This window comes from Salvia hispanica, chromosome 2, assembly GCF_029641045.1.
Source record: "Salvia hispanica isolate PSC_SH4W2 chromosome 2, Shi_PSC_v1, whole genome shotgun sequence".
NCBI lineage: Eukaryota > Viridiplantae > Streptophyta > Magnoliopsida > Lamiales > Lamiaceae > Salvia > Salvia hispanica.
Window position 1 is genome coordinate 30,999,476 of NC_142693.1, and position 27,672 is coordinate 31,027,147.

General features: G+C 37.7%; 5 protein-coding genes across 8 annotated transcripts; 3 read left to right on the plus strand and 2 right to left on the minus strand.

Moving 5' to 3' along the window:
- Positions 1–7,306: 7,306 nt before the first annotated feature.
- Positions 7,307–18,520, minus strand: LOC148932161 (putative LRR receptor-like serine/threonine-protein kinase At1g14390). 4 transcript variants are annotated; one of them, XM_089064448.1, is made up of 5 exons: positions 9,384–10,242; positions 9,194–9,286; positions 8,351–8,612; positions 8,141–8,265; positions 7,307–8,046 (listed from the first exon to the last, which is right to left on the minus strand). In XM_089064448.1, exons 3-5 carry the CDS (start codon positions 8,373–8,375, stop codon positions 7,909–7,911), a joined length of 288 nt encoding a protein of 95 aa, XP_088920574.1. In that variant the 5' UTR covers positions 8,376–8,612; positions 9,194–9,286; positions 9,384–10,242; the 3' UTR covers positions 7,307–7,908. The 4 variants fall into 4 exon arrangements, 3 of the variants coding, with proteins under 3 accessions (XP_088920574.1, XP_088920576.1, XP_088920575.1); XM_089064450.1 differs by lacking the exons at positions 9,194–9,286; positions 9,384–10,242 and adding an exon at positions 18,193–18,482; XM_089064449.1 differs by having other exon boundaries at positions 8,351–8,588; positions 9,194–10,242.
- Positions 12,223–14,770, plus strand: LOC125201963 (G-type lectin S-receptor-like serine/threonine-protein kinase LECRK3). The gene has a single exon (XM_048100270.2). The coding sequence runs from the start codon at positions 12,375–12,377 to the stop codon at positions 14,673–14,675; it is 2,301 nt and encodes a 766-aa protein (XP_047956227.2). The 5' UTR covers positions 12,223–12,374; the 3' UTR covers positions 14,676–14,770.
- LOC125201962 (G-type lectin S-receptor-like serine/threonine-protein kinase LECRK3) lies at positions 15,459–18,003 on the plus strand. The gene is made up of 2 exons (XM_089064447.1): positions 15,459–16,808; positions 16,902–18,003. The coding sequence occupies exons 1-2, from the start codon at positions 15,581–15,583 to the stop codon at positions 17,879–17,881; spliced, it is 2,208 nt and encodes a 735-aa protein (XP_088920573.1). The 5' UTR covers positions 15,459–15,580; the 3' UTR covers positions 17,882–18,003.
- A 1,192-nt stretch (positions 18,521–19,712) lies between the features above and the next one.
- On the minus strand, positions 19,713–22,288 carry LOC148932162 (G-type lectin S-receptor-like serine/threonine-protein kinase LECRK3). Its single transcript, XM_089064319.1, has one exon. The coding sequence runs from the start codon at positions 22,273–22,275 to the stop codon at positions 19,969–19,971; it is 2,307 nt and encodes a 768-aa protein (XP_088920445.1). The 5' UTR covers positions 22,276–22,288; the 3' UTR covers positions 19,713–19,968.
- A 1,847-nt stretch (positions 22,289–24,135) lies between these two features.
- Positions 24,136–26,582, plus strand: LOC148932163 (G-type lectin S-receptor-like serine/threonine-protein kinase LECRK3). Its single transcript, XM_089064521.1, is given in 2 exon segments — positions 24,136–24,722; positions 24,725–26,582. Coding segments are annotated over 2 exon segments (2,367 nt in total). The 5' UTR covers positions 24,136–24,139; the 3' UTR covers positions 26,509–26,582.
- The last annotated feature ends 1,090 nt before the right edge of the window (positions 26,583–27,672 follow it).

The following is a 27,672-nucleotide window of genomic DNA, read 5'->3' on the forward strand; positions in this document are numbered from 1 at the left end:
TAGTGTGCGTGAACTAAAATTATTTGAATTTTCTCCAAAATAGCCAACTATTTCCACAGTAGGAGAAAGTTGGTAAACCACGCCATGCTCACTATATAAATTCCATAACCAAATACAAAATCTCAATTACAAAAAAGAAAAACACAAACTTTTCCAATACAATAAATCATCCAAAAATGAAACACCAACGCATCTCAATAGGATGAGCCATGATTCTGGCCATCGCCCCTTTGTTAGGCTTGGGGATAGCCCATTCAGCGACTGCACAAATGTCCTCATCAATAATGCCTCAACTACATCTCCAGAAACTCTTCATCCCCTCCCCCGATTTGATTTCTTATTCAGCTGTGAGCTAGAGGATTTTTCCCCAACATTTTGTTCACCTATATACAAGAAACACATAACAACAATTCAGCATTTGAAACATAGTTTATATTACCTCAGTAAAATAGTTTGTAACTTCATCATTTAGGTTCTTTAGTTCATTACAAACATACTTTACATCAAAATATGCATACAAAACAGGTCAATTTATATTACTTCATTCCATGAGGTTATTACTTCACTAATTAAGTTATTTAGTTCATTCAATGTAATTTCTTAGCAAAATATGCATACAAAACAATGAATTTATATTACTTCATTTCATGAGATTGTTACTTCATCAAGTAGGTTAGTTTGTTCATTCAATGTAATTTCTAGCAAAATATGCATACAAAGCAGTGAATTTATATTACTTCATTTCATGAGATTGTTACTTCATCAAGTAGGTTAGTTTGTTCATTCAATGTAATTTCTAGCAAAATATGCATACAAAGCAGGTCAGTTTATATTCTTCATTTCATGAGGTTATTACTTCATCACGTAGGTTATTTAGTTCATTCAATTGTTATTTCTTCACCAAAATGCATACAACACAGTTAACTTCATCGTATGAATTTACAATTTCATTATGACTAGGTCATAACTTCATTTTTAAGAAATGAAGAAAGTCATAAACTCGTACATATATACCAACAATAGTGGGTCTATGATAATAAATAAACTTCACAAAAAGAAATGCATATATTGCTTCATTCGGGCTAGAGAAGCTTCGAGAATAATTTGTAATCATCAAGTTTGATTTTGAAGGATTTCTGGGGGAAATCGTCGTGGTAGATTGAAGGAATTTTTCAGAGTGGAAAAGAACAGATAGAGACTGTGTTATATGTATAGTTTGCGAAGAATTAATTTTGTAATGAACCAAATAACACACATGATGAAGTTATAACCTCAAAGAATGAACTAATATAAACTGAACTGTATCGTATGCATAGATTACGAAGAATTATAATTGTAATGAACTAAATAACGCACTTGATGAAGTTATAACCTTAAGTAATGAAATAATATGAACTGAATTGTGTTGTATGCATAGTTTGCGAAGAATTATAATTGTAATAAACAAAATAACATACTCGATAAAGTTATAACCACATGTAATAAAGTAATATGGACTTAATTGTATTTAATAAGGTAGTGAACTGAAGTAATAACTCACTTGAAGTTTGATGAAGTAAAAAGCTATTGTGATGAAGTGATATATTTGTTGAATGAAGTAAATGCGCGTACGCATGAAGTAGTGATCACTCTTTCGTAAACTTCATCACGTAAATGATTTACTAGTTCATTTCGTTCGTTAATTACTTTGAATCAACATAAAACAAGACAATAACTATTGATAAGTGATTGTCCAACAGAACATTTATCACGATAATCTTAATCATATGTTATATATTTTGTTTGGTAAGAGATTGAAAGGTTAATAAATAATAAAACGAAACGCAAAAAAAAGTATTTCATTAGTAGAATTATGTGCTTTTGAAATGAGATTTTATTTTACCTCCAAAAATTTAAACGACAACAAACTAAATGAATATATCATAATAAATAACGAGGATGTGAAAATACCTTAATAATGCATGCACATATAGTTATCTTTAAATGAATAGGTTCAGCATGAACATATGAATACATTATAATAAAGATAAAGTACTTCATTGTTAAAATAATTCATACAGTCTATTCACTTTAAAGTTTGCAAAAAGTTTAAACAGGTTCAAATTCAAAGTGGAATGAAGTAATAAAGTACCGAAATGATTAACTATTGGAATGAAGTATCAAACCTATTGGAATGAAGTAATAAATACAATCAAATAAATGTATCACAACATTTTCAGAAAATCAAAATGCTAACAAAAGAATATCACTAAAACAACTCTTCACTTATATTTGCTTCTTCTCATATGTTTTGTCGCAATTCCTTGAATCATGCCAACCAACTATGTGGCATTTGGCACATCTACGACCAAGCTTGGACAAATTCTTTATTTCTTCATATGGCATATCTACGACCAGCCTTGGACATATACTCTATTTAGAAAATAAAACAAGACACTGGTATAAAACATAAAAACTAAATATTGTTAGTCAAAAATCATAATAAACACAAATATGTAATATTGAGAATGAATAGATATTTACTTCATTCCAGTAGGATTTTACTTCATTCAAAACCATTATTACTTCATTGGACTACGGGTTTACTTCATTCCAGCATTTGATCAAACAAATGCTATATACATTCGAAAAGCAAAGTTTTCGTACGTTTTCACTATCTATGAATTAATTAATAATGATCAGTTTAAAATTAGACCATCTGTAGTTTTGGTTGAGCAAGCATATTCAAATCCCCTAGTCGAGTCGACATTATCATCAAGCATAATATATTCATCTTTACAAGTGCAAGCTTTCCAAAACAGTAGTCAAGTCAGAAACAAAAGCTAAGCTCACAAAGTGATGAAGCAAGAAACATAATTGATAGGCTATATCATCTTCTTCACTCTCTGTGTCCACTTTATTATCACCAAAAACATAAACTTTAGGCTTAATATTTAGCTATTTTTTCATTATATTGGAGAGTTAGAACGACCGACATAAATAACAAAAAAACACACAACTTAATCATCAAACCTCTATATTCTTTGAAACATTTCTACAAACACATCAAAGGCACAACTCCAAGCAACCATCTCTCACCTCAAACTGTTTTCCTCCTCTACTATGTCTCTTCATGCTCGAATCACAATTGAAACCCCACAGATACTGCAACGAATTTAATCACTTATCTATACATACATACGCCCACATTTGTTAGAGCAAATTGAAGGAAGATTCGCATTTTGTGGCTGGTACCAAACAAGTAATGATGGATGAGAATGGAAAAACAATAAAAGTAAAAACAATAAAGCAATAGGTGTCGTTCACCTTCGGTGGACTATTTGTGAGTGTCAACCATTACGAATTAACGTCCGATTTCGGGTTAGGCTGAAGAGTTGTCGAACTAGGCAGATAGAGATGCCGAATCGGCTGATGGAGATTCTGAATCGGGGATGGTTGTCATCGATTTCAATTGAATCGGCTGGAGATGATCGATGGAGATGCTGAGCGACCGATGGTGATGCTGAATTGACCAATGGAGATGCTGAATGATGGATGACTGTCGTCGATTTCAGTTGAATTAGCTAGAGATGATCGATGATTTTTCAGCTAGTATTTCAGAGAGGTTTTGAGAGAAGAAGAGACAGAGAGACGAGAATGTGAATGAGTGAATTTTTTGAGATATTGAATTCTAATTTTTTACCCTAATTATAAAATGACATAAATACCCCTATGTTGAAGTAATTTGTCTACCTAATGAAGGAGCGAAATTAATAAAGCATTGTCTAATCTCATCCATTAAAAACTAGATCTAAGGGCCCAAATTTGATCTCTAGTTCGGTCTTTAAGACTGGATTTGTGAATAATGGGACTCTATATATATACATATATATATATATAGGGGCATGTTAGGGTGCCACCACCCCTTAAAATAACACCATACCACCATTTCTAGCCAATCATTTGTACACGTGGACGAATAATAAGCTGCCACGTGGCAAAAAAAAAAAAAAAAAAAAAAAACCAAAAAAGACGGGCAGCAATTTTGTGGTCTTTAAACAGCAATTTTTCTTGAACAGCAATATCCAACACATTAGACAGCAATCTATAGATTGCTGTCTAACGTGTTGGATATTGCTGTGTAGCGTTTATAATATTGTTGTATAAGCGTTGTCACGTTGTCATTTTAAGGGTGGTTGTCATTTTAACACAAACCTATATATATATATATATATATAGGGATGTGTTAATATGACAACCCTCTTTGTTGTAACACCATACCACCATTTTAGGCCATTGGATCTTAAAATCATGTGCTTGTCAAGCTGCCACGTGTAAAAACACGGAGGGGTAAAATAGGAAATTTCTAATTTTACGTTACCAGATTGCAGTGTTGTTCATTGAACATTGCAGTCTTACCACAACAATATTGCAGTTTACCACGACTGCAATATCTAATACGGTAGACTGCAATATCTAATACAGTAGACTGCAAACCCGTGTTTTTTCACGAAACTTAATCCTAGGCGTCCATAAATGAGATCTAACGGACTATATTGATGGTATGGTGTTATCCTAACTATGGTGGCACCCTAGTGCACCCCTATATATATATATATATAGGGGTGCGTTAGGCTCCTTTGCACCCTAAGTGTCCTATTTCCTTCTTAATCTCAGCCCTTGGATCCTTCAATTGGATGGTTGTGATCAATGCATTATTAGTCTATAATGTTGCATTATTAGCCGTTGTGCATTATTAGAATGAAAATGTGCATTATTAGTCTATAATGTTGCATTATTAGCCGTTGTGCATTATTAGAATGAAAATGTGCATTATTAAATGACACGTGGCATTAATCTAACCGTCAGATGACAAAATCGTGGGGCTAGGATTAAGAAGGAAAAAGGACAAAAGATATGAAAAGGATTTGAATACATCCCTATATATATATATAGAGAGAGAGAGTCCCATTATCCACAAATCCACTCTTAAAGACCGAACCACCGAACCCTACCAAATTAGGGCTTTTAGATCTAGTTTTTTATGGATAAGATACAGAAATTTATAAATTATTTTCGCCTTCAACACGAGCCTATTTTAATTCATCTGAAGGTAAATAAGTCATACTAACATGTTACGAAGATTTAACTTCGTTCCAGAATATATTACTTCATTCTAGTAGGTTTTTATTTCATTCTAGTAGGTTTTTACTTCATTCCAGTAGGTTTTTACTTCATTTCAGTACGTAAATGTGGTTTCGCCATCCTGTGCCGTTCTTTCTCTCTACGATATCTATCACCACCGCCTTGGCGCTAATATGGTTTAATAAACACATGGAATAATATAATAAATTATTGGAATGAAGTATGTGTAGAAGCATTTGAAGTACAGAATGAAGTAATAAACCTATGTAATGAAGTAAAATGGGCTAGTAATGAAGCCGAAATTTTTTTCACAGCAGCACATCTCATCAAAAAAACTAGATCTAGTGGCCTAGATTTGGTCTCTAGTTCGGTCTTTAAAATTGGTTCGACATTGATCACAACTCTATATATATATATGTATGTATATATATAGGTTTGTGTTAAAATGACAACCCCTCTTAAAGTGACACCGTGACACCACTTATACAGCAATATTTAGAACACTACGCAGCAATCTATAGATCGTTGTATAGTGTGTCGAATATTGTTGGACAAGAAATATTGTTGGAAAAAGACCAGCAAATTGTTGACCGTCTTTTTTCAGATTTTTTTTTTTTTGCCACGTGACAGCTTATTATTCGTCTATGTGTACAAATGATTGACTATGAATGGTGGTGAAAGAAAATTAAAACTATACTTTTGTAAATGATGGTTTTTGCCGTGAAAAGCCCTATAATTAGATTTTCTATTGGTCATTTTAAATTTTGTGTATAGTTAATTTTGTGACTTGGGACGGATCGAAATAATAAAATGTAATTTTTATCGTGAGATGAAGAGAATTAGTTTACACGGCATTTTTTTGTAAAGTTACACGGCAATGTTGTTTGTAATGTTACACGGCAATTTTTTTAAGCAGCACTGTACATATAAGTGAACAGTCATGGGCGGAACTACGTATTCATGGGGAGGGATTTAAGTTTAACCCCTAATGAATTCTTTCTTTAAACTTTTTTTGTTATAAAATTATAAATTTATTCATTATTTTATAAAAGTCCTTATTAATAAACTAAATCACCTAAAAATTTATTTTAAGTAAAATTTTGAAAATTTACTCAACTTACGTTCATTTCTACGTTCGTCACTGGAACATGACCTCTTTTTAAATATGTCAACATTTTCACACATTGCACATTTTACCAGATGCTTTAGTAATAAGAGTTATTAATATTGTTTTTATAAATGTTTTATTCTTCTTCAACCACATGGTATCGATTGTTGCTACATTTTCACCTCTGTAATTATCGATTCTTTAATTTCGTTCATTACCTCCTTCCTTTTCAACATCTGATCATTTAGTCATCTAAAATAATAGGAATATCTTGGTGAGGGTTGAAGATGATTTTAGAATTTCCAAAAAATTTTAAAAGGTAGAAAAATCAAGAAAATGGAACTCTTGGGAAGGGCACCTCTTACTGCGTCCACCACTGGTTGTGTCTGTCATTACAAATCTTATTCAATTTTATTATATTACTAAATAGATTTCGTATTTTACTAATTCATTTCATTTATATATTATTAAAAAAATTAATACGTCTTCCGTTCCATAAAATTAATCCGCTTCCATTTTAGCAAGTTTTTGTCATTTTTGAGGTTGATCTCATTTTTCATTAGCAATACTCTAAGAACTTTATTTTTCTCATACTTAACCAATTTCGTATCAAAATTTGTGTTGTCACAAATTCCATATTTTTATACACTAAATCACAAACAAATGAATCATAGGAGTATTATTAAACCTAACTTATTTAAATTAAATATGATTAAAAATGTAAAAGTGGAATAGAAGACCTCATTCGTCGCTCCCGTTGCGATGGCCTTCGATGTGTACACCATTTTCGACTTGTAGAATTTCTTGAATCTCGGTCGACTCTTTAAAAAAGGCATTTGTTTCACTTCCAAATCAAACTATAATTAATAGACGAGAGTGAATATATTTAAATAAAGAGTAACTACAAATATAGTCCATGGATAATAGAATTTGTGTATGTGCGGCCCTCGTTGAATTTTATTAGCATTGATATTTGAGGTCTTTTAACTACTTTCGTGATATTTTTGCCATTTTTCAAACTTTTAGTCCACCATTTACTATATCCACTAACATGCCAATTTAGAGGACAAATAATTTAATGAGTATTTTGATGTGATTTTTAGATTGGGTCCCAAACCACAACTTTTACAAGGTACAACCTCTCCCCACGCCTTTCCCCAGATATTATTCAACTCCCCGGATCATAGCTTTTAATTTACACTATTTATTATTTTAATTTTAAAATTAAAATACAGGAAAATATATAGTTCAAAAGTATTTCATAGATAATAAAATAAAATAACAATCCTAAAAATTAGAAAATTAAAATTTCTAAATATTGAAAACCACAAATCTATACTACTTAAAAGTGGCAGTTTGTTGAAATTACTAGAACACCCTTTTTGGTGGGAAAATGGAAAGTGATGTGTAATAAATGATGTCTCATTTATTTATTTACTTTGGGTGCGTTGGTAGGTAGTAAAATATTTAATATGGGTTTATAGTAAATGGGATTTCATGATTTGGTGGATAGAATTGTAGTGTTTGGTTCAGCCCATGTAGGAGTTTGGCCCAATTTCCAGCGTTTGGTTGAAATGGAGAATGAAGGAAACAAAATCGACCGTGACTAAACTACCCCTCTCCTTGATGATTTAGTTATCGACGCAGGTTCCAATTTGGTGGGACAATGCAGTGGCCTAGCACCTCACCAAATGCCAGGGCTTCAGCTTGGACATCACCTCCATGTGGTGCTGCAGAGCTTGAGGAGAATGCTTCCGTTTCAGCAGGCATTTCACAAGCACTACAGATCCATCTCTCAGCCTTCCTTTATATAGCTGCTCATCAACATTTTTTCCCATAATTCACACAAAACATCATACTACTATTCAACACAAACACAGAGTGACACCGAGCAATATGTACACATACCTGCCCTTCTCCCACTAGATTGGATGGATCAAAGTTGTTCGCTGCCTCCTCCATGTCCTCGAGTGTGAACTTATGGTACAGGGGCCGCCCTATCGATGCCATCCTCATCGGCTGCGGAACATGCCCTGATTAAAAGTGCAAACACCAAACTCATTTCATAGATCAAAAATAGACTAAAACACAATTCATTTTACTAGGATTGATGCTTACTTCCCAAAGGAGAGCCTTTCTCCATCACAAAACTCTCACTTCTGAATTCATCAAGCCCTTTCCTCTGCAGCCTTCTGTAAATAACAATAATCAACAGCCCCAAAACACCCAATATCGCCACAATTGCACCAATCACTCCAAGCACAATGCCTAACTTCAAGGTAGATTCTTCCCCTTCCTTCCTCCATCACAGAGCGACTACCTTGGTAGAACTAGGAACGCTAGTATAGATGGTAAACTGAAATTACCAAATTCACAACCACTGGAATCAAGACAAAAATAATCAATTCTCAACTCCAAATTTAGGAACAGCAACATACAAGCACAATATCTAATTGGAGTGACATTTTTTGAGGCTGTCCCAAATCAATTATTCATGACAAACTGAAATACATATGCAAAATTTCAAACTTTGCTCAAAGGACAGAAGCAAAGAACTACGACAAAATAACATTTTCTAATCTCAAACCAATAGATCGCAATCCACAGAAGCGCAAACTCGAACTAAAACGGCAGCACAGAACGGTAACTAAGCTATCATAATATTAATTAACATTGGAGGATGCAGGACGAAATAAACTCTGCAACCCATACTTATCGAGCACAAATTCGCAAAATTGGCACAAATCCAGAAAGAATGCAACATCACAACCACACACAATTCGCATATGCAAAACATTCCCCAACAGATTGAGCTCCTAAACAATGCAATTCGGTTGTGCAAATTGTAAAGCTATAGATGCAGAGTCAAATTTGTTCAAATCAAACCCAAATTCAAACATCAACACCAAATTCATATTCACATCCAACAGATCGAACCCAAAAATGGACAATTTGACATACCCGGATGAAGGTAGTGCGAAGGAACCAGAATTGAAAAGAGTCCGACACCGGCAAGTGTAGAATTACACAACAGCAACGACCAAATTTCACCTTCTGGGTTCACAAAACGCAAGTAATTACCGCCAAATGAGGGAAAATTGGTACAAGTAGCTTCCTTTCAGCGTAATCGGCGAAAGCCAAAAACTAATACCACTCCTCACTCTGATAGTGTTGACACACTTGCGCTGATAAGAGTAGATGTAGCCGTGAAACCCGACGAATGTATACCGGGTCGCTGGAATGGTGTATGTGCTACCAAACAATGGAAAAGAAGGGGAAGAATGGTGTTTCACGCCATTTACGGGCTACCAGACGAGCCCTTTATTTACATAAATAATTTGCAGAGAGAGTTCTTGAAAGTTGTGTTGCTGCAATGAAGCTTTCATTTTTTATCTATACTAATAGAAAAATGGAAAAAAAAGCAGTGGCCAAATTAATGGTCCAATCAAATGAGACTTCCCAAACAAGTTTTGAAATAATGATAAATAGAAGTAGAATTGGTTGAGAATTCATTTATTCATTCATGTGAACTAACGTGAACTAATTTTCTGATTGCAGTGCTAATCTCCTGGGTATATTCTGCCCGAAACCGGCGACCTCTCCGGCGACAAACAAAGGGCAACGCCGGCATGAAAGAACAGAGGGTGACGGCGGCCACCTAATGCAGTGGCTGTCGGGGCCGGGACGGCAACAACTGGGTTGGGGCGTGAAACCGAGAGAGATATGACAGAATGGCGGAAGAACCGGCGATGAAGGGCGGTGGAGCGGCGGGGCGGGCGGAAGGTGCGGCGACGAGTCGGGCGGAGGGAGCGGGCGGCGAGTCGGGGCGGAAGGAGAGGCGGCGAGTAGCAGCTCCGATTGGGAAGATAAAGAGAGATAGGGAGAGGAAGAGGGAGAGGGAGAGAGATAGGGAGAGGGAGAGGGAGAGGGGGGCGCCGCCTCCTGTGTGTGAAGAAGTATTAGGGTTTGATAATTTATGTAGTAGTAGTAGTAAAATATTTGAGCTTTGTTTCAGGCTTCTTTATGTATTTTCTATAATAAATTAAAACAGCAGTATAACAGTTTTATACTAATTGATACTCTTTTTAACTAAATGGGGATTTAATTTGGATGTTGGGATGATTAATTTATTTTATATCTGTCAAAATATGAAGAAGTATTAGGGTTTGATAATTTATGTTGTAGTAGTAGTAAAATATTTGAGCTTTGTTTCAGGCTTTTTTATGTATTTTCTATAATAAATGAAAACAGCAGTATAACAGATTTATACCATTTGATACTCTTTTTAACTAAATGGGGATTTAATTTGGATGTTGGGATGATTAATTTATTTTATATCTGTCAAAATTTAAATAAATTAATTAATTTCCATGGCCAAAAATAATTATTAATAAAATATACTACGGAACAATAATTTGTATTGAACAATAAAATATACGATGTACTGAATAATACTCCCTCCGTCTCCCAAACTTTTTGTAATTTATTATTACTACGTTTTTGCAAGACTTTAAGTAAAAAAAAAACCTAATTAATTATAAATAAATAAAGAATAATATATTAAAATTGAAAATAACTAAAATACCAAACTTAAAATTTCAAAGTTATCAGCTTATAGTTATAGTGAGATTTGAATATTCACTTGATGTATTTATGGAGCTAGTTCCCAATTAATTGTCGAAATTAATTATAGTAAATTCTACTATATTACTAATTATATTCTGTTAGAAAAGTTACAACACTAATTATATACATATACCAAACCTAAAATTTCAAAAGTAATATGTTTTTAATTAGGGGTAATTGCTTTTAAAATCACCAACTTTCCATGAATTCCGGTTTTTCCCACGAACTTTAAAAAGTTCGTGTATATATGTAGTTAATTTGCAATTATTCGAGAACTAATTTATAGTAAGGTCTATGACACTAATTATATTTAATTTTTATAGTAACATGTTAATCTTTACTGAAAAAGTTAGTTTGTTAAAAAATTATTATAATAAATACTTATAATTTATACTTTTAGGTGGATTTGATTATGCTTTCATCAATCTTTTTAATATGATCATAAATTTTATTATTTTATTAATAATATTTTTACTTTTATATTTTAATTATAATAAAATAAATGCATGTAAACAAACCAAACTAATGAACAATTTTTATTCCTTTCGAGTTATGCCAGAGTAGTTGAGTCATTATAATAAATATACTTACTACAATTTCGACTTTAAAGGTTTTTAATTTATTTATTTTATTGAATGGTACATTAAATTTATTGTGGTGTAATTAAATGATTGTAATGAATATTTGTACATCTAGATATTTACGAGATATAATATATTGTTTATATATTTTCTAGAATAAATGATGGACTTTGAATATTTTAATTAATGAAAGAAAAGGGGTAAAAGAAAGTAAGGCGGACAATTTTTTATCCGACACGAATCTGCGCGAAGTTAACCGATACAGACACGTACGTATAGGGTTTGGGACCTTTATAGGGTCGACCCAATAAGAACTCGAAGATTTCGGGTCGAGTTAGGGTCAAATTTCTTATGTCCCGTGCATAACATTGGTAATACATGGTTCATTTATTTTTATTTTATTTCTCCTCTTAGTTTTTTTTGTCCATCTCTTTTTATATATATTCTCCACTTAGTTCATAAATTAAAAAATATAGAAATCGTATGCCGAATATGAAATGTTTCATTTAGATGGGGTTGGTAGGAGTATATTTTTCTTTTTATTATTGTTTATGATGTTATTAATTGTTTATAATGTTAAAATCTACGGAGAGAAGAAGTGAAGGAATGAGAAGAAGTGGAGATGTATTTATAGAATTTTTTGAATAGATTAAAAAAATTGAAAAACCCCACCCACCCCTAGACATATAGTGCTGGGCACTGGAATCTTCAGTCCACTCATGAAAATTAAAGCGTTACGTCCACTTCCATATAATGCATGTGCCTTCTTTTTCTTCCAAATTCCACCCACACAAAGTAAAAGTAAACACTATACTGTAAATCTATAATCAAGTGTCTGAATAAAAAAAGATCTGATTATAAATTCACCCATACTTGAATCTTTTACACTATAAGATAACCAAACCTTATTATCATTCATTACTAGACTAACAGCAATGTCCATCCTCACAATCTTGTTTCTCCTCCTCATTTCTACTTCAGCAAAAGCTCAAAGAAGATCCTCCAACATCACCTTAGGCTCTTCCATCACACCCTCCTCCAACTCCTCCTGGCCTTCCCCCTCCGGCGTCTACGCCTTCGGATTCTTCCCCCAACATGTCAACAGCTATGCTGTCGGCATCTTTCTTCCCGACAAAACTGTCGTCTGGACAGCCAATAGGAACAGTGGTCCAACCGCCCCTGACGACGTCGTCTCACTTCTACTATCCCCTGACGGCCGGCTAATCCTGCGCCGGAGGCAAGGCCAAGACGAAGACGTCATCAGCCTATCTGCAACCATCACATCAGCGTCAATGCTCGACAACGGCAACTTTGTTCTCTACGGTTCCAATTCCGTAATCATCTGGCAGAGCTTTAATCACCCGACCAACACCCTCCTACCCGGCCAGCGCCTCCAGCCAGGGAAAGAGCTCTTCTCCAGCGCCTCAGAGACTGACTACGGGAGAGGGATTTTCAGGCTGAAGATGCAGACCGATGGAAACCTCGTGCAGTATCCTATCAACACGCCCGACACAGCACCTAACCCTTACTATGCAACAGGCACAAACGGAGCAGGTAATAACGTCTCTCTCAACCTCGACAACGACGGCAGACTCTATCTGTTCAACGGTAGCTTGCCTCTGATGAATATCACCAATGGTGGACTCCCTACGCAGGGATCCATCAATCTCATGAGGCTCGACGTCGGAGGAATCTTCCGCATCTACTCTTTCTCTCTCGATAATCTCACCATGACCAGGAGATGGTCCTCCACAGACGACGAGTGTGTTCCCAAAGGTTTCTGCGGTGTCAACTCCTTCTGCATTCTCATGGATAGTGCGCCGCAATGTCAGTGTCTTCCCGGTTTTGTCTCTGTTCAGTCCGGAAACTACACAGCTGGCTGTTCAAGAACCTTCTCGGCGTATGGCTGTCCCAAAACGGACGATATGAGAACAGTTGAAAACACCGAATGGGAGGATAACTCGTATGACATTTTGGACAAGTTGACAAGTAAAGAAGAGTGCAGCAAAGCATGCCTGGATGACTGCAACTGCGAAGCAGCCTTCTTCAAAGATAACCGATGCCGAAAGCAGAAGCTTCCGTTAAGATTCGGCAGAAGGTCTCTGGGAAACTCAAACATGGCTCTCATTCGCTTCAATACAAACACGGTACCACCCGACATTGGAGGTAAAAGAATCATCAAGAAAGAGCGGCGTACAGACATCCTCATCATTGGCATTGTGCTTATGTGTATAAGCGTCTTGGTATTATCGATTTCTGTGATTTTTATTCACAAGAAACGAAAGGACTACAACAAGATCAATAAAGACGAGGGAGCTACCTTTGTGGAGGGAATTTCACTGCAAGTGTTCACATTTGAGCATCTGGTTGAAGCAACAAACGGCTTCAAGGAAGAACTCGGGAGAGGAGCATCCGGCACGGTGTTCAAAGGGGTTCTACAGAATGGCCAGAAAACGGTGGCGGTGAAGAGGTTGGAGAAGGAAGTTGCACAAGGAGAGATAGAGTTCCAAACAGAGCTGAAGACGATTGGGAAGATGTATCACCGGAACCTAGTCCGGCTCCTAGGTTACTGCTTCGATAGAGTCAACAAACTGTTGGTGCTCAAGTACATGAGCAACGGATCCCTTGCAGACATACTTTTCAATAAAGGGAAAAGGCCTAGCTGGGAGGAACGGATGACGATTGCTCGAGATATATCAAGGGGGATACTGTATTTGCACCAAGAGTGCGAGACGCAGATCATTCACTGTGATATAAAGCCTCAAAACATTCTCATGGACGATAACTGGCGCGCCAAGATATCAGATTTTGGGATGGCGAAGCTCCTGAAGCAAGATCAGACTAAAACGTATACTAGGATAAGAGGCACAAAAGGATATGTTGCGCCTGAGTGGTACCAGAAGCAAGCGATCACAGTGAAAGCGGATGTGTATAGCTTTGGAGTGATGCTGCTTGAGATCATATGTTGTAGGAAGTGTGTTGATTCGGGCATGAATGAGGATGAGGCAATTCTTGAGGAATGGGTTTACGACTGTTATGCAACGGGGAAGATTGGGAGTTTGGTCGGGGATGAGATGGTGGAGGAGAGGAAAGTAGAGAGGATGGTGAAGATAGGGATATGGTGTGTGCAATATGATCCGTCGCTGCGTCCAACTATGAAGAAAGTTCTGCTAATGTTGGAGGGCACTATGGAGATTCCCATACCTCCTAGACCCACTTCTTTCTTAAGTTCCTAGTTTTAAAAGAGAGTGATCTTATGTTTTTTTCCTTTTGTTTTGAATAACGTCTTGTAACTTGCTTGTCATAATGCAAATCGCATCATTTCTCTTAAGTCTAACTATTCATTCACAAGTATAGATGTATAGTTGTGGAATTTTCTTTCAGACCAAGACTTCAATATGATAGTTACACCAAAAATTGAAAAGAAAAAAAAAACATTCGTGGAAATTAGACCGTCACCTTTGTAGAATTTCGGTCCACTCTTGGAAAAAAAGGCATTATGTAACTTACTTTAATAAAAACCAGAGTGCATACTTAAATAAGTAAGTTTGCCATTCTCCAAATTTCGGTTGAACGAAATATACGCTTCTCACTGCCAAGAAGATATATATATGTATAAATAGGACAAGAGATATTTCGCAACTCTAATTTTCTTTTTTTATCAGAGAAGAACAGAAATTAAATCTATTGAGATTAATTCAAGTAAAAAAAATATTTCTACTTTTAAGTAAAATACTATTTTAAACGTTATACTCTTTACCCATAACAATATCTAAATATCTAATACAAATAGTAATTCCTGTCCCATAATAAACGTTATACTCTACCCATTCCAGTCTGTGGAAATTAACAGCACTAGAATGTTAGTCCACTCTTGGAAATCAAAGCGTTACGTTCACTTCCAATAAATGTATGTGCCATTTTTCCAAATTGCGGTCCTACAAAGAAAACGCTGACTCTTTCCCTACAATAAGATCCATGAAATCAAAGAAAAAGAAAATCTGATGAATTTTTAAATCATTCAATTTAAAATATCAAATAAACAGATCCCAGTGTCCCTTATTTAAACTTTTAATCATAAGAATAACTATTACTCAATCTGTTCATCAATAAATGTCATATTTTGCCATTTTTGTTAGCAATGTCCATCTTCACAATATTGTTTCTCCTTCTGATATTTTCAGCAGCAAAAGCTCAAATAAGATCATCCAACATCACATTAGGCTCTTCCCTCACACCCACCTCCAACTCCTACTGGACTTCCCCCTCCGGAGTCTACGCCTTCGGATTCTTCCCTCATCGCGTCAACAGCTACAGCATCGGCATCTTTCTTCCCAACAAAACTGTCGTCTGGACTGCTAATAGGGACAGCGATCCAACCGTCCCTAACGACGTCATCTCCCTGCTACTATCTACAGACGGCAGGCTAATCCTGCGCCGGAGGCAAGGCCAAGACGTAGACGTCATCAGCCCCTCCGTAGCCATCGCATCAGCGTCAATGCTCGACAGCGGCAACTTTGTATTGTACGATTCTGATTCAAGAATAATCTGGCAGAGCTTTAATCACCCGACCAACACCCTCCTACCCGGCCAGCGCCTCCAGCCAGGGAAAGAGCTCTTCTCCAGCGCCTCAGAGACCGACTATGGGAAAGGGATTTTCAGGCTGAAGATGCAGACCGATGGAAACCTCGTGCAGTATCCTATCAACACGCTGGACACAGGGACTTTCGCTTACTATGCATCAGGCACAAACGGAGCAGGTAGTAACGTCTCTCTCAACCTCGACAGCGATGGCCGACTTTATCTGCTCAATGGTAGCTTGCTTCTGAAGAATATATCCAATGGTGGATTCCCTACGCAGGGATACATCAATCTCATGAGGCTCGACGTCGGAGGAATCTTCCGCATCTACTCTCTCTCACTCGATAAAATCAACATTACCAGGAGATGGTCCTCCACGGACGACGAGTGTGTTCCAAAAGGTTTTTGCGGAGTCAACGCCTTCTGTATTCTGATGGATAATGCGCCAGAATGTCCGTGTCTTCCCGGTTTCGTCTCTGTTCAGTCCGGCGACAACACAGCCGGCTGTTCAAGAAACTTCTCGGCGCATGGCTGTCCCAAAACGGATGATATGAGAACAGTCGAAAACACCGAATGGGAGGATAACTCGTATGAGATTTTGAATATAACGAGTAAAGAAGAGTGCAGCAAAGCATGCCTCGATGACTGCAACTGCGAAGCAGCCTTCTTCAAAGATAACATATGCCGAAAGCAAAAGCTTCCATTAAGATTCGGCAAAAGGTCTCTGGGAAACTCAAACATGGCTCTCATTCGCTTCAATACAAACACGGTGGTACCCAACATTGGAGGTAAAAGAATCAACAAGAAAGAGCGGTGTATAGACATCCTCATCATCGGTATTGTTCTTATGTCTATAGGCGTCTTAGCATTGTCAATTTCAGGGATCTTGTTTCACAAGAAGCGGAAAGACTACAACAAGATCAGTAAGGACGACGGAGCTAACTTTGTGGAGGGAATTTCGTTGCAAGCATTCACATTCGAGCATCTCTCTGAAGCAACAGACGGCTTCAAGGAAGAGCTCGGGAGAGGAGCTTCCGGCACAGTGTTCAAAGGGGTTCTGCAAAATGGCCAGAAAACGGTGGCTGTGAAGAGGTTGGAGAAGGAAATTGAACAAGGAGAGATAGAGTTCCAGACAGAGCTGAATACGATCGGGAAGATGTATCACCGGAACCTAGTCCGGCTCCTCGGCTATTGCTTCGATGGAGACAACAAATTGCTGGTGTTTGAGTACATGAGCAACGGAACCCTTGCAGACATACTTTTCAATCAAGAGAAACGGCTTAGCTGGGAGGAACGGGTGAAGATTGCTCGAGATATATCGAGGGGGATACTGTATCTACACCAAGAGTGTGAGACGCAGATCATTCATTGCGATATAAAACCTCAGAACATACTCATGGACAATAACTGGCGTGCCAAGATATCGGATTTTGGGGTGGCGAAGCTCCTGAAGCAAGATCAGACTAATACACATACAGGGATAAGAGGCACTAAGGGCTATGTTGCACCTGAGTGGTACCAAAAGCAGGCGATCACGGTGAAAGCAGACGTTTATAGCTTCGGAGTGATGCTGTTGGAGATCATATGTTGTAGGAAGTGTGTTGATTGGAGCAGAAGTGAGGAAGAGGCCATTCTCGAGGATTGGGTTTACGACTGTTATTCATCGAGGATGATTGGAAATCTCGTGGGAGATGAAATGGTGGAGGAAAGGAAAGTGGAGAGGATGGTGAAGATAGGGATATGGTGTGTGCAGTATGATCCGTCGGTGCGTCCAACTATGAAGAGAGTTCTGCTAATGTTGGAGGGAACTGTGGAGATTCCCATACCTCCAAGACCTGCTTCCTTCTCAAGTTCCCCCTAGCCTTATTTACCATACAAGTGTGCTCTAATGTTTTTTTTCTCTTTTTCTTTCTAAGAATGTCCTGTATCTAGCTGGTCTAAATTTGTAGTATCATAATCCAAATCAAATCATTTCTCTACAAACTAATACTATCATAATTCAGCAAACATCACTCACATCAGATGAGATGTGATATCATTGAAAAAAATATTTAATGCCACAAATTAACTTAAGTAAATATAAGTATCCACATATAATCAAAGAATTAATTCTAATCACAGAATATCGATACAGATTATTGTAAAAAAAAAGTATGCATAAGAAAATCTTACAATTTTGGTTTCTGCGCGATTGCAAGAGGAATTAGAATACAGAATCGCCGGCAATGGCTGCTTCTTCCGCCTCAACATCATCCTCTTGGATTTTTGTGCTGATTGAATTAATTTGGGCAATCGCGTGACCTTCACATTTCGGGTGAGTAAGAACCTTATGGTGGACGGTGATGATGGCGGCGGAAGGCGCGACGGAGAAACTGAGGCTGCGGTAGGCACTTGGCAAACGCATCAGGCTGGATTTATGCCATTATCTCCCTTCATGATTAATTCTATTTTATACTCTATATAATAAAATAGTGAAGTGTAGAATCCATTAAATATGAGAAAATAATATCAATTAATTGTAAATGGACGAAAAAATAAATTGAAGGCAATTAATCATGGTGGAAGGAGTAAATATTTAATACTTCCACAGTCCCTGACTATTTTCTCTTAAAAATTATTCTCTCTGTTCCACTTTAAGTGATCAACTTTTCATTTTGAATTGTCTCACCTTGATTGATTTCCTTTCTTTTACCTAAAAACAAAACTTCAACCATCTTTTACTTTATTCTCTTTTTCTTACTTTATTCTTTATTTATCTCTCTTACTTTTTCCTCTCTCACACTTTACTATATCCACTTTAACTCAATACATATCATTTTCTTAATTCTCGTGCCGAAAAGAAATCCATCACATGAGATGGGACAGAGGGAGTATGAACTTTCTACCTTTAAGGATAGTTAAACAACAAATTATTCCTACACATTTTTTTATTTACAACTTGAACATTACACTATACTATTAAGAACATGGAGCTCACTTTCTACTACACTATTTACACTAATTTTTATCTTTTTCTCATACTTTACCAATTATATATTAAAACTCTTATTAAAATAAATGTTCAAACTTTTCAGTGATCGATGGAGTATATTCCTACTCTAATGAGTTTGACTAGTCATCCAAAAAGAGTAAAACTTCTACCTTCCCAATTAAATGACAATTTTTTTTTTACCGTTTGTCAATTGTCATAATCAAGATGACGACAATAGCGGATTCAGACCTCATAAATGGGGTGAAATAAAATAATAAAATAATTATAAAAATGACAGAAGCAAAAAATTTTAAATACTTCCTCCATCCATTTGTAGTTGAGTCGTATTCCTTTTTGAGTTTTCCCACTATAGCTGAGTTATTTCCTTTTTTTGACAAAAAGTACTTTACTCTCTCTTACTTTATTCTCTTTTCATCTCTCTACATTTTTTCTTTCTACTTTATTCTCCTTTTACTTAACTCATTTTAAACAATTTTTCTTAAATCCGAAATGTCTCTACTACATAGGAACGGAGAGAGTAAATACTTCAATATTTTGTTGGACTTGGGTTAATAACTTTCATCTCATTTGGATTTGATTTGGGTGATTATAGTAGCAAATTTTTTTTCTATTTTCAGGATGATGCTGGACAAATAGAGGGGGCGAACATGGAAATTTTTACATCCGGATGGTATTTTGGAAAGTTAGAACATAAATTGACTTGACAAAAATTATTGCATTTTTTATAATATGCACAAAAAACATTCTTTCAAACCATCCAGCATAATTGATTTAATGTTTAATTGTCCTCCAATTTTTAAAGGGATCTCCGTCACTCATCTCAATCCATATAGACTAATCTCTTGAAGACATCGTCATTCCACTCACAACACACTCAAACAATTTACTAAAAATCATGTCAAAAACCAACTAGGTCATTAGTGTGTGAATGGAGAAAGCACACTCAAAGTAAAAAGCTAGATAGAACTTAAGAAAGAAGTAGGACTTGGAGGTATTGGAATCTCCACAGTTCCTTCCAACATTAGGAGAACTTTCTTCATAGTTGGACGCAGCGACGGATCATATTGCACACACCAAATCCCTATCTCCACCATCCTCTCCACTTTCCTCTCCTCCACCATCTCCGACCCCACGAGATTCCCAATCATCCCCGTTGCATAACAGTCGTAAACCCAATCCTCGATAACGGCCTCATCCTCACTCCTGCTCCAATCAACACACTTCCTACAATATATGATCTCCAGCAGCATCACTCCGAAGCTATAAACATCCGCTTTCACTGTGATTGCCTGGTTTTGGTACCACTCTGGTGCAACATAGCCTCTAGTCCCTCTTATCCCAGTACGTGTATTAGTCTGATCTTGCTTTAACAGCTTCGCCAACCCAAAATCTGATATCTTGGCACACCAGTTCTTGTCCATTAGTATGTTCTGAGGCTTTATATCGCAGTGAATGATCTGCGTCTCACACTCTTGGTGCATATATTGTATCCCCCTCGATATATCACGGGCGATCTCAATCCGTTCCTCCCAGCTCAGCCGTTTCTCTTGATTGAAAAGTATGTCTGCAAGGGATCCGTTGCTCATGTACTCAAACACCAACAGTTTGTTGTCTCCATCAAAGCAGTAACCTAGGAGCCGGACTAGGTTCCTGTGATACATCTTCCCAATCGTCTTCAGCTCCGTCTGGAACTCTATCTCTCCTTGTGCGAATTCCTTCTCCAACCTCTTCACCGCCACCATTTTCAGGCCATTCTGCAGAACCCCTTTGTACACCGTGCCAGATGCTCCTCTCCCCAACTCTTCCTTGAAGCCATTTGTTGCTTCGAACAGATGCTCGAATGTGAACACTTGCAGTGAAATGCCCTCTACAAAGCTAGCTCCATCTTCCTTACTGATCTTGTTGTAGGCCTTCCGTTTCTTGTGAGCGAAGAACACAGAAACTAACAAGGCCAAGACGCCTATAGACATAAGCACAATGCCAATGATGAGGATGTCTATACGCTGCTCTTTCTTGGCGATGATTTTAGTATCAGAATCGCCTCCCATGTCAGGTACCGTGGTTGTACTGAAGCGAACTAGAGCCACGTTTGAGCTATCCAGAGCCCTTCTTCCATATCTTAACGGAAGCCTCTGCTTTTTGCATTGGCCGTCTTTGTAGAAGGCTGCTTCACAGCTGCAGTCATCGAGGCATGCCTTGCTACACTCTTCTTCACTCGACTTATCTAAATTCTCATACCAGTCATCCTCCCATTCGGTGTTTACGACTCTTCTCATTTCGTACTTCAATCTATCGTCAATTTTGGGACAGCCCTGCGCGGAGAAGGTTCTAGAACAGCCGGCTGTGCGGTTGCCGGCCTGAACGTTGACGAAACCGGGAATACACTGACATACAGGCACAATATCCATGAGAAGGCAGAAGGAGTTGATTCCGCAAAAACCTTTTGGAACACACTCGTCGTCCGTGGAGGACCATCTCCTGGTCAAGTTGAGATTACCGAGAGACAGAGAGTAGATGCGGAAGATTCCTCCTACGTCGAGCCTCATGAAATTGACGTTTCCTTGCGTAGGGAATCCACCCCTGGTTATATTCCGCAGAGGCAAGCTACCGTTGAGCTGATAAAGGCGGCCATCGCTGTCGAGGTTGAGAGAGACGTTAACTGCTCCATCTGGCTTTTGAACATAGTAAGCGTATGGATCTATGTCCGGCGTGTTGATAGGATACTGCACGAGGTATCCATCGGTCTGCATCTTCAGCCTGAAATTCCCTCTTCCGTAGTCGGTCTCAGAGGCGCTGGAGAAGATCTCTTGCCCATTAGAGATGTGCTGGCCGGGGAGGAGGGTGTCTGTCGGGTGGCCGAAGCTCTGCCAGATTATTCTTGAATCGGAATCATAGAGAACAAAGTTTCCGTTGTCATGCATTGATGCAAAGGCGATGGTTTCCCTGACGCTGATGACGTCTACGTCTTGGCCTTGTCTCCGGCGGAGGACTAGCCGGCCCTGGGGGGTTAGTAGGAGGGAGACGACATCGTTGGGGACGGTTGGATCGCTGTCCCTATTCGCTGTCCAGACCACGGTTATGTTGGGAAGAAAGATGCCGACGTGTTGGGGGATGAATCCGAAGGCGAAGATGCCGGAGGGGGAAGACCATGTTGAGTTGGAGGTGAGTGTGAGGGAAGAGCCTAAGCTGATGTTGGATGATCTTCTTTGAGCTTCTGCTGCTGTAGAAATGAGAAGGAGAGACAAGAGTGTTAGGATGGACATTGCTGTTTTTATATGTATTGTTATGCTTTTTTCACTACTTGTTTCTTTAGACTTTAGAGGGGTTTAACCTTTAATTTATACTTTGAAGGCGTAGTGCTTTTTTCACTGCTGTACTAATTGATTTTTATTTCTGGAAGGCGTAGTACCTTTTTCCAATAGTTCAACAATTCTACAAATTAAATGTGACAAATTTAGCCCTGTCAATTTCCATGATGTCTTTGTCTTAAGAAAAGACTTGGTCTTACATACTTCGAATAAGTGGATGTTATCATGTGAATAGCTTTCTTGATAATAGCGTAAAATCAATATTTTATAATGTAATATTAATCTTATTATTTATCTACTATATACATAATTTTTACAAAAATCTCTAATTCATATTCACTGTTTCATTTCATACTTCTTTACTATTTATAAGAGGCAAAAATTAAATTATTCATATTTCTTATGTAATGATTAATTCTAATCATACCCATCATATCCCGATATACCAATACTTTAATTTAATAAATATAAAAAAATATGAAATTAAAAAAAATTCATCTAAAAAGTTCAAAATATAATTTTCTATTTTATAAAAAAATTCTTAATCATAATCCTATAACGTCTAATTAATTTCAAAATGTTGAAAAAGTCAAAACCCATTATTTTTGCCACCCACCCAACCGATAGGAATCTTCAAATCCTCCTTTCTGTTTGCTTGTGTTCAGTTTCTAGATTATAACATTACTCCATATTTATATACTTTTTATTTGTGAAATATATGTAAAGAAAGTATAGAGTATTCCAAGGTAATGACTAATGAGTGAACACTCCTACTCAGAAAAGATCTCTGACTTTTTTTAGAATTTTTTCCTATTTTTCACACTGTTTTAGAATTTTTGCTATTTTTCACTTTATTTTTTTGTTTTGAGAGCAATTTTAGTCCTACCTGCATTTTAGAACTTTCATGGTGGTAATCATGTAACGTGATAAATTTAGTGCTGAACATAAATAATAAGAACATTTAATACATCTATCCGTGAAATGTTGTACAGTATTTCCATTTTGATCCACCCGTAAAAAGTTGTCCAATTAGTTTTTTTTTTGTTTTTTTTCTATTTTTGACTTTCTACTAAATCTTTATATTATATTCACATTCTATTATAAAACTAATGCTCCCTCCATTCCATAGTAATAAGTCAATAAATTTTTCCACGCCTACTTTTTTTTTTCTTCATCTCTTCACTTTTTTTTCATTTTCTATTTTATTCTCCCTTTACTTAACTCAACTAACGCATTCTTAATCTTCGTGCTGAAAAGAAACGCCTCTATTACTATAGAACGGAAGGAGCATATAAATATGAGACTATCATTACACTAACTTTTTCAACTCATTTTTCTTAACACTCGTGCCGTGTCAAACTTGGATAATATTTCGTGGATGGAAAGAGTAAATGATTTATCAAGCATAGATTAGCGGTGTTGCCCAAAATGAATAGAAACACACTACAAAGGGAGAGATTTGAGTCGTTGGCCCCATGTGACTCTACGAGAACATGACCCATTTCGACGGCAATAGTGTTTATCCTCGCTCATATGTTCAAACATTACATCACACGATATCATATAGTTGTGGAATTTTCTTCAAGACCACAAGTATACATACATGTTGTGGAACCATGACTTAAATGATTATTACATGTGTTGTGGAATTTCTTCAAGACCGAGATTTTAATGATTGTTGCAACGAAAATTGAAAACACAAAAGCATTGGTGGAAATTGAAGCACTAGAGGTAAATATTTCGCAAAACTTTTTTCTTTATTACTACTACTATATTCTTACAAAAACAAAACAGAAAGTAAACTATTGAGTTTAATTCAATGAAAAATAGCAGCAACAGCATAGCAATACACACACAAACAGCAATGGCCATCCTAACAGTCTTGATTCTCATTCTTATTTCAACAGTAACAGAAGCTCAGAGAAGATCATCCAACATCACCTTAGGCTCTTCCCTCATACTCACCTCCAACTCCACATGGCCTTCCCCCTCCGGCATCTTCGCCTTCGGATTCTTCCCCCAACACGTCAACAGCTACGCTGTCGGCATCTTTCTTCCTGACAAAACCGTCGTCTGGACTGCTAATCGGGACAGCAATCCAACCGTCCCCGACGATGTTGTCTCCCTGCTATTATCTACCGAGGGCAGGCTAATCCTGCGCCGGAGGCAAGGCCAAGACGTAGACGTCATCAACCCCTCCACAGCCATCACATCGGCCTCAATGCTCGACAACGGCAACTTTGTTCTCTACGATTCCGAATCCAGAATCATCTGGCAGAGTTTCGACCACCCGACCAACACGCTCCTCCCCGGCCAGCGCCTCCCGCCCGGGGAAGAGCTCTTCTCCAGCGCCTCAGAGACCGACTACGGGAAAGGGATTTTCAGGCTGAGGATGCAGACCGATGAAACCTCGTGCAGTAACCTGTCGACACGCCCAACACAGCGCCTTACGCTTACTATGCAACAGGCACAAACGGAGCAGGTAGTAACATCTCTCTTAACCTCGACAACGACGGCCATCTTTATCTGCTCAACGGTAGCTTGCCTCTGCGGAATATAACCAATGGCGGATTCCCTACGCAAGGATACGTCAATTTCATGAGGCTCGGCGTTGGAGGAATCTTCCGCATCTACTCTCTGTCTCTTGATGGGATCAGGAAGACGAGATGGTCCTCCACCTACGACGAGTGTCATCCCAAAGGTTTCTGTGGTGTCAACTCCTTCTGCATTCTCATGGATAATGTGCCGGAATGTAAGTGTCTTCCCGGTTTCGTCTCTGCTCATTCTGGCAACAACACAGCCGGATGTTCTAGAACCTTCTCCATGCAGGGCTGTCCCATAGTTGATGGTGGATTGAAGTACGAAATGAAAATAATTGAAAACACGGAATGGGAGGATAACTCGTATGAGAGTTTGAAAATGATGATAAGTGAAAAGGAGTGCAGCAAAGCATGCCTAGATGACTGCAGCTGCGAAGCAGCCTTCTTTAAAGACGGCGAATGCAAAAAACAGAGGCTTCCGTTAAGATTCGGAAGAAGGTCGCTGGGAAACTCAAACATGGCTCTTGTTCGCGTTAGTACAGCCATTGTACCTGACATCGGAGGAGATTCCGACCATAAAAGAGTCATCAAGAGTGAACAGCGTAGAGACATCCTCATCACCGGCATTGTGCTTATGTTTATAGGCGTCTTGGCCTTGTCGATTTCGGTGATCATCGCTCACATGAAACGGAAGGACTACAAAAAGATCAGCAAGGAAGTTGAAGCTAATTTCGCGGAGGGCATTTCACTGCAAGTGTTCACATTCGAGCATCTGTTCGAAGCAACAAATGGCTTCAAGGAAGAGTTGGGGAGAGGAGCATCTGGCACGGTGTACAAAGGGGTTCTGCAGAATGGCCTGAAAATGGTGGCGGTGAAGAGGTTGGAGAAGGAATTCGCACAAGGAGAGATAGAGTTCCAGACGGAGCTGAAGACGATTGGGAAGATGTATCACAGGAACCTAGTCCGGCTCCTAGGTTACTGCTTTGATGGAGACAACAAACTGTTGGTGTTTGAGTACATGAGCAACGGATCCCTTGCAGACATACTTTTCAATCAAGAGATACATCCGAACTGGGAGGAACGGATGGACATCGCTCGAGATATATCAAGAGGGATATTGTATCTGCACCAAGAGTGCGAGATGCAGATCATTCATTGTTACATCAAGCCTCGGAACATATTGATGGACGAGAACTGGTGTGCCAAGATATCGGATTTCGGGCTGGCGAAGCTTCTTAAGAAAGACCAGACTAATACGTATACTGAGATAAGAGGGACTAAGGGCTATGTAGCGCCAGAGTGGTACCAAAAGCAGGCGATCACGGTGAAAGCAGATGTTTATAGCTTTGGAGTGATGCTGCTGGAGATCATATGTTGTAGGAAGTGTGTTGATTATAACAGGAGAGAGGATGAGGCGATTCTTGAGGAATGGGTTTATGACTGTTATTCATCGAGAAAGATTGGGAGTCTGATCGGGGACGAGATGGTGGAGGAGAGGAAAGTGGAGAGGATGGTGAAGATAGGGATTTGGTGTGTGCAATATGATCCGTCGCTACGTCCAACAATGAAAAAAGTTATGCTAATGTTGGAGGGAACTGTCGAGATTCCCATACCTCCATGTCCGACTTCCTTCTTAAGTTCAATCTAGATTTAGTTTACAGTACGAGTGTGCTCTAATGTAATTTGTTTTCTTTATTCTAATAATCTTTTAAGGTCTAAAAATAATGTTAAAGTATGCACAAGAAAATATTTTTAATTTGCCTGGGTTTTAAGTATTTAATGAGTTTGACCAACCAATCGACTAAAAAGAGTAGGATAGAAGATAGATATTATTCTGATAGACTTCTGCTTAATTAAATTAGTTCAATTTATTATTAATATTTTCGGAATATCAATCAATACTATTATAAACACTAAAAAAAAGTGGGTTTTAGTGACCGAAAATTCCGTCAGTAATCCTGACAAATCCGTTCGTAATCACTTTTAGTGACGAGATTAGTGACCAATGGTCACTGCCGGTATATACATTGACAGTAAAAATATTATGCGGACTGGTGACCGTCAGTAAATTTTACTAACAGAGTACTGATAGTAAATATCGTCATTAACCTCTGATCTGAACGTTGACTTATGTAAACATTAGTAAACATTAGTGACGGATTTCGTCCGTCGGTAATTTTAAAAAAAATGTAAACGCCCATCCAGTGACCAAAAATTAGTACTATTAAAATAAAATTTTAATTATTTAATTAATTAGTTTTATTCTCGTCAATCAACAAATTGGATATTATATTCCACTCAAATTAGGCCTGCTTTTATTTTGGCAATACATCAGAAAATGGTGAGCAAAATCAATGAGCTATCACCAAATAATTCTACTTACAAATGAGGGAGAAACAACAACGAAGGGTGCACAAGTAACAACGGCAGGCCGGTGTTCTCATGGGGAACGCTATGACTTCCCTGATCGTACTAGCCGCACCCAATAGCATCATCAGTCTATCCAACCAAAAATCAATTCCTCCAGTGGAAAGAACTCTATGTAGATGTAAAACAAGACAATGCAACATTCATATAGATTGAACTCATAATGAACAAATCCAAATATAGACATTGTTTTCAAAGACATCTTCGAGCGTGGACAATTATATAACTGAATGGACTGAAAAAATAGAACTGCAAGCTGATATCTGTCAAGACATATTAAAAGGAGAGAAGATTACAGAATTAATGGTGAAGAATATTTGATTGACTAGGATTGATACCATTACATATTTTCCTAGAATAGATTGATTGCATTTACCATAGATAG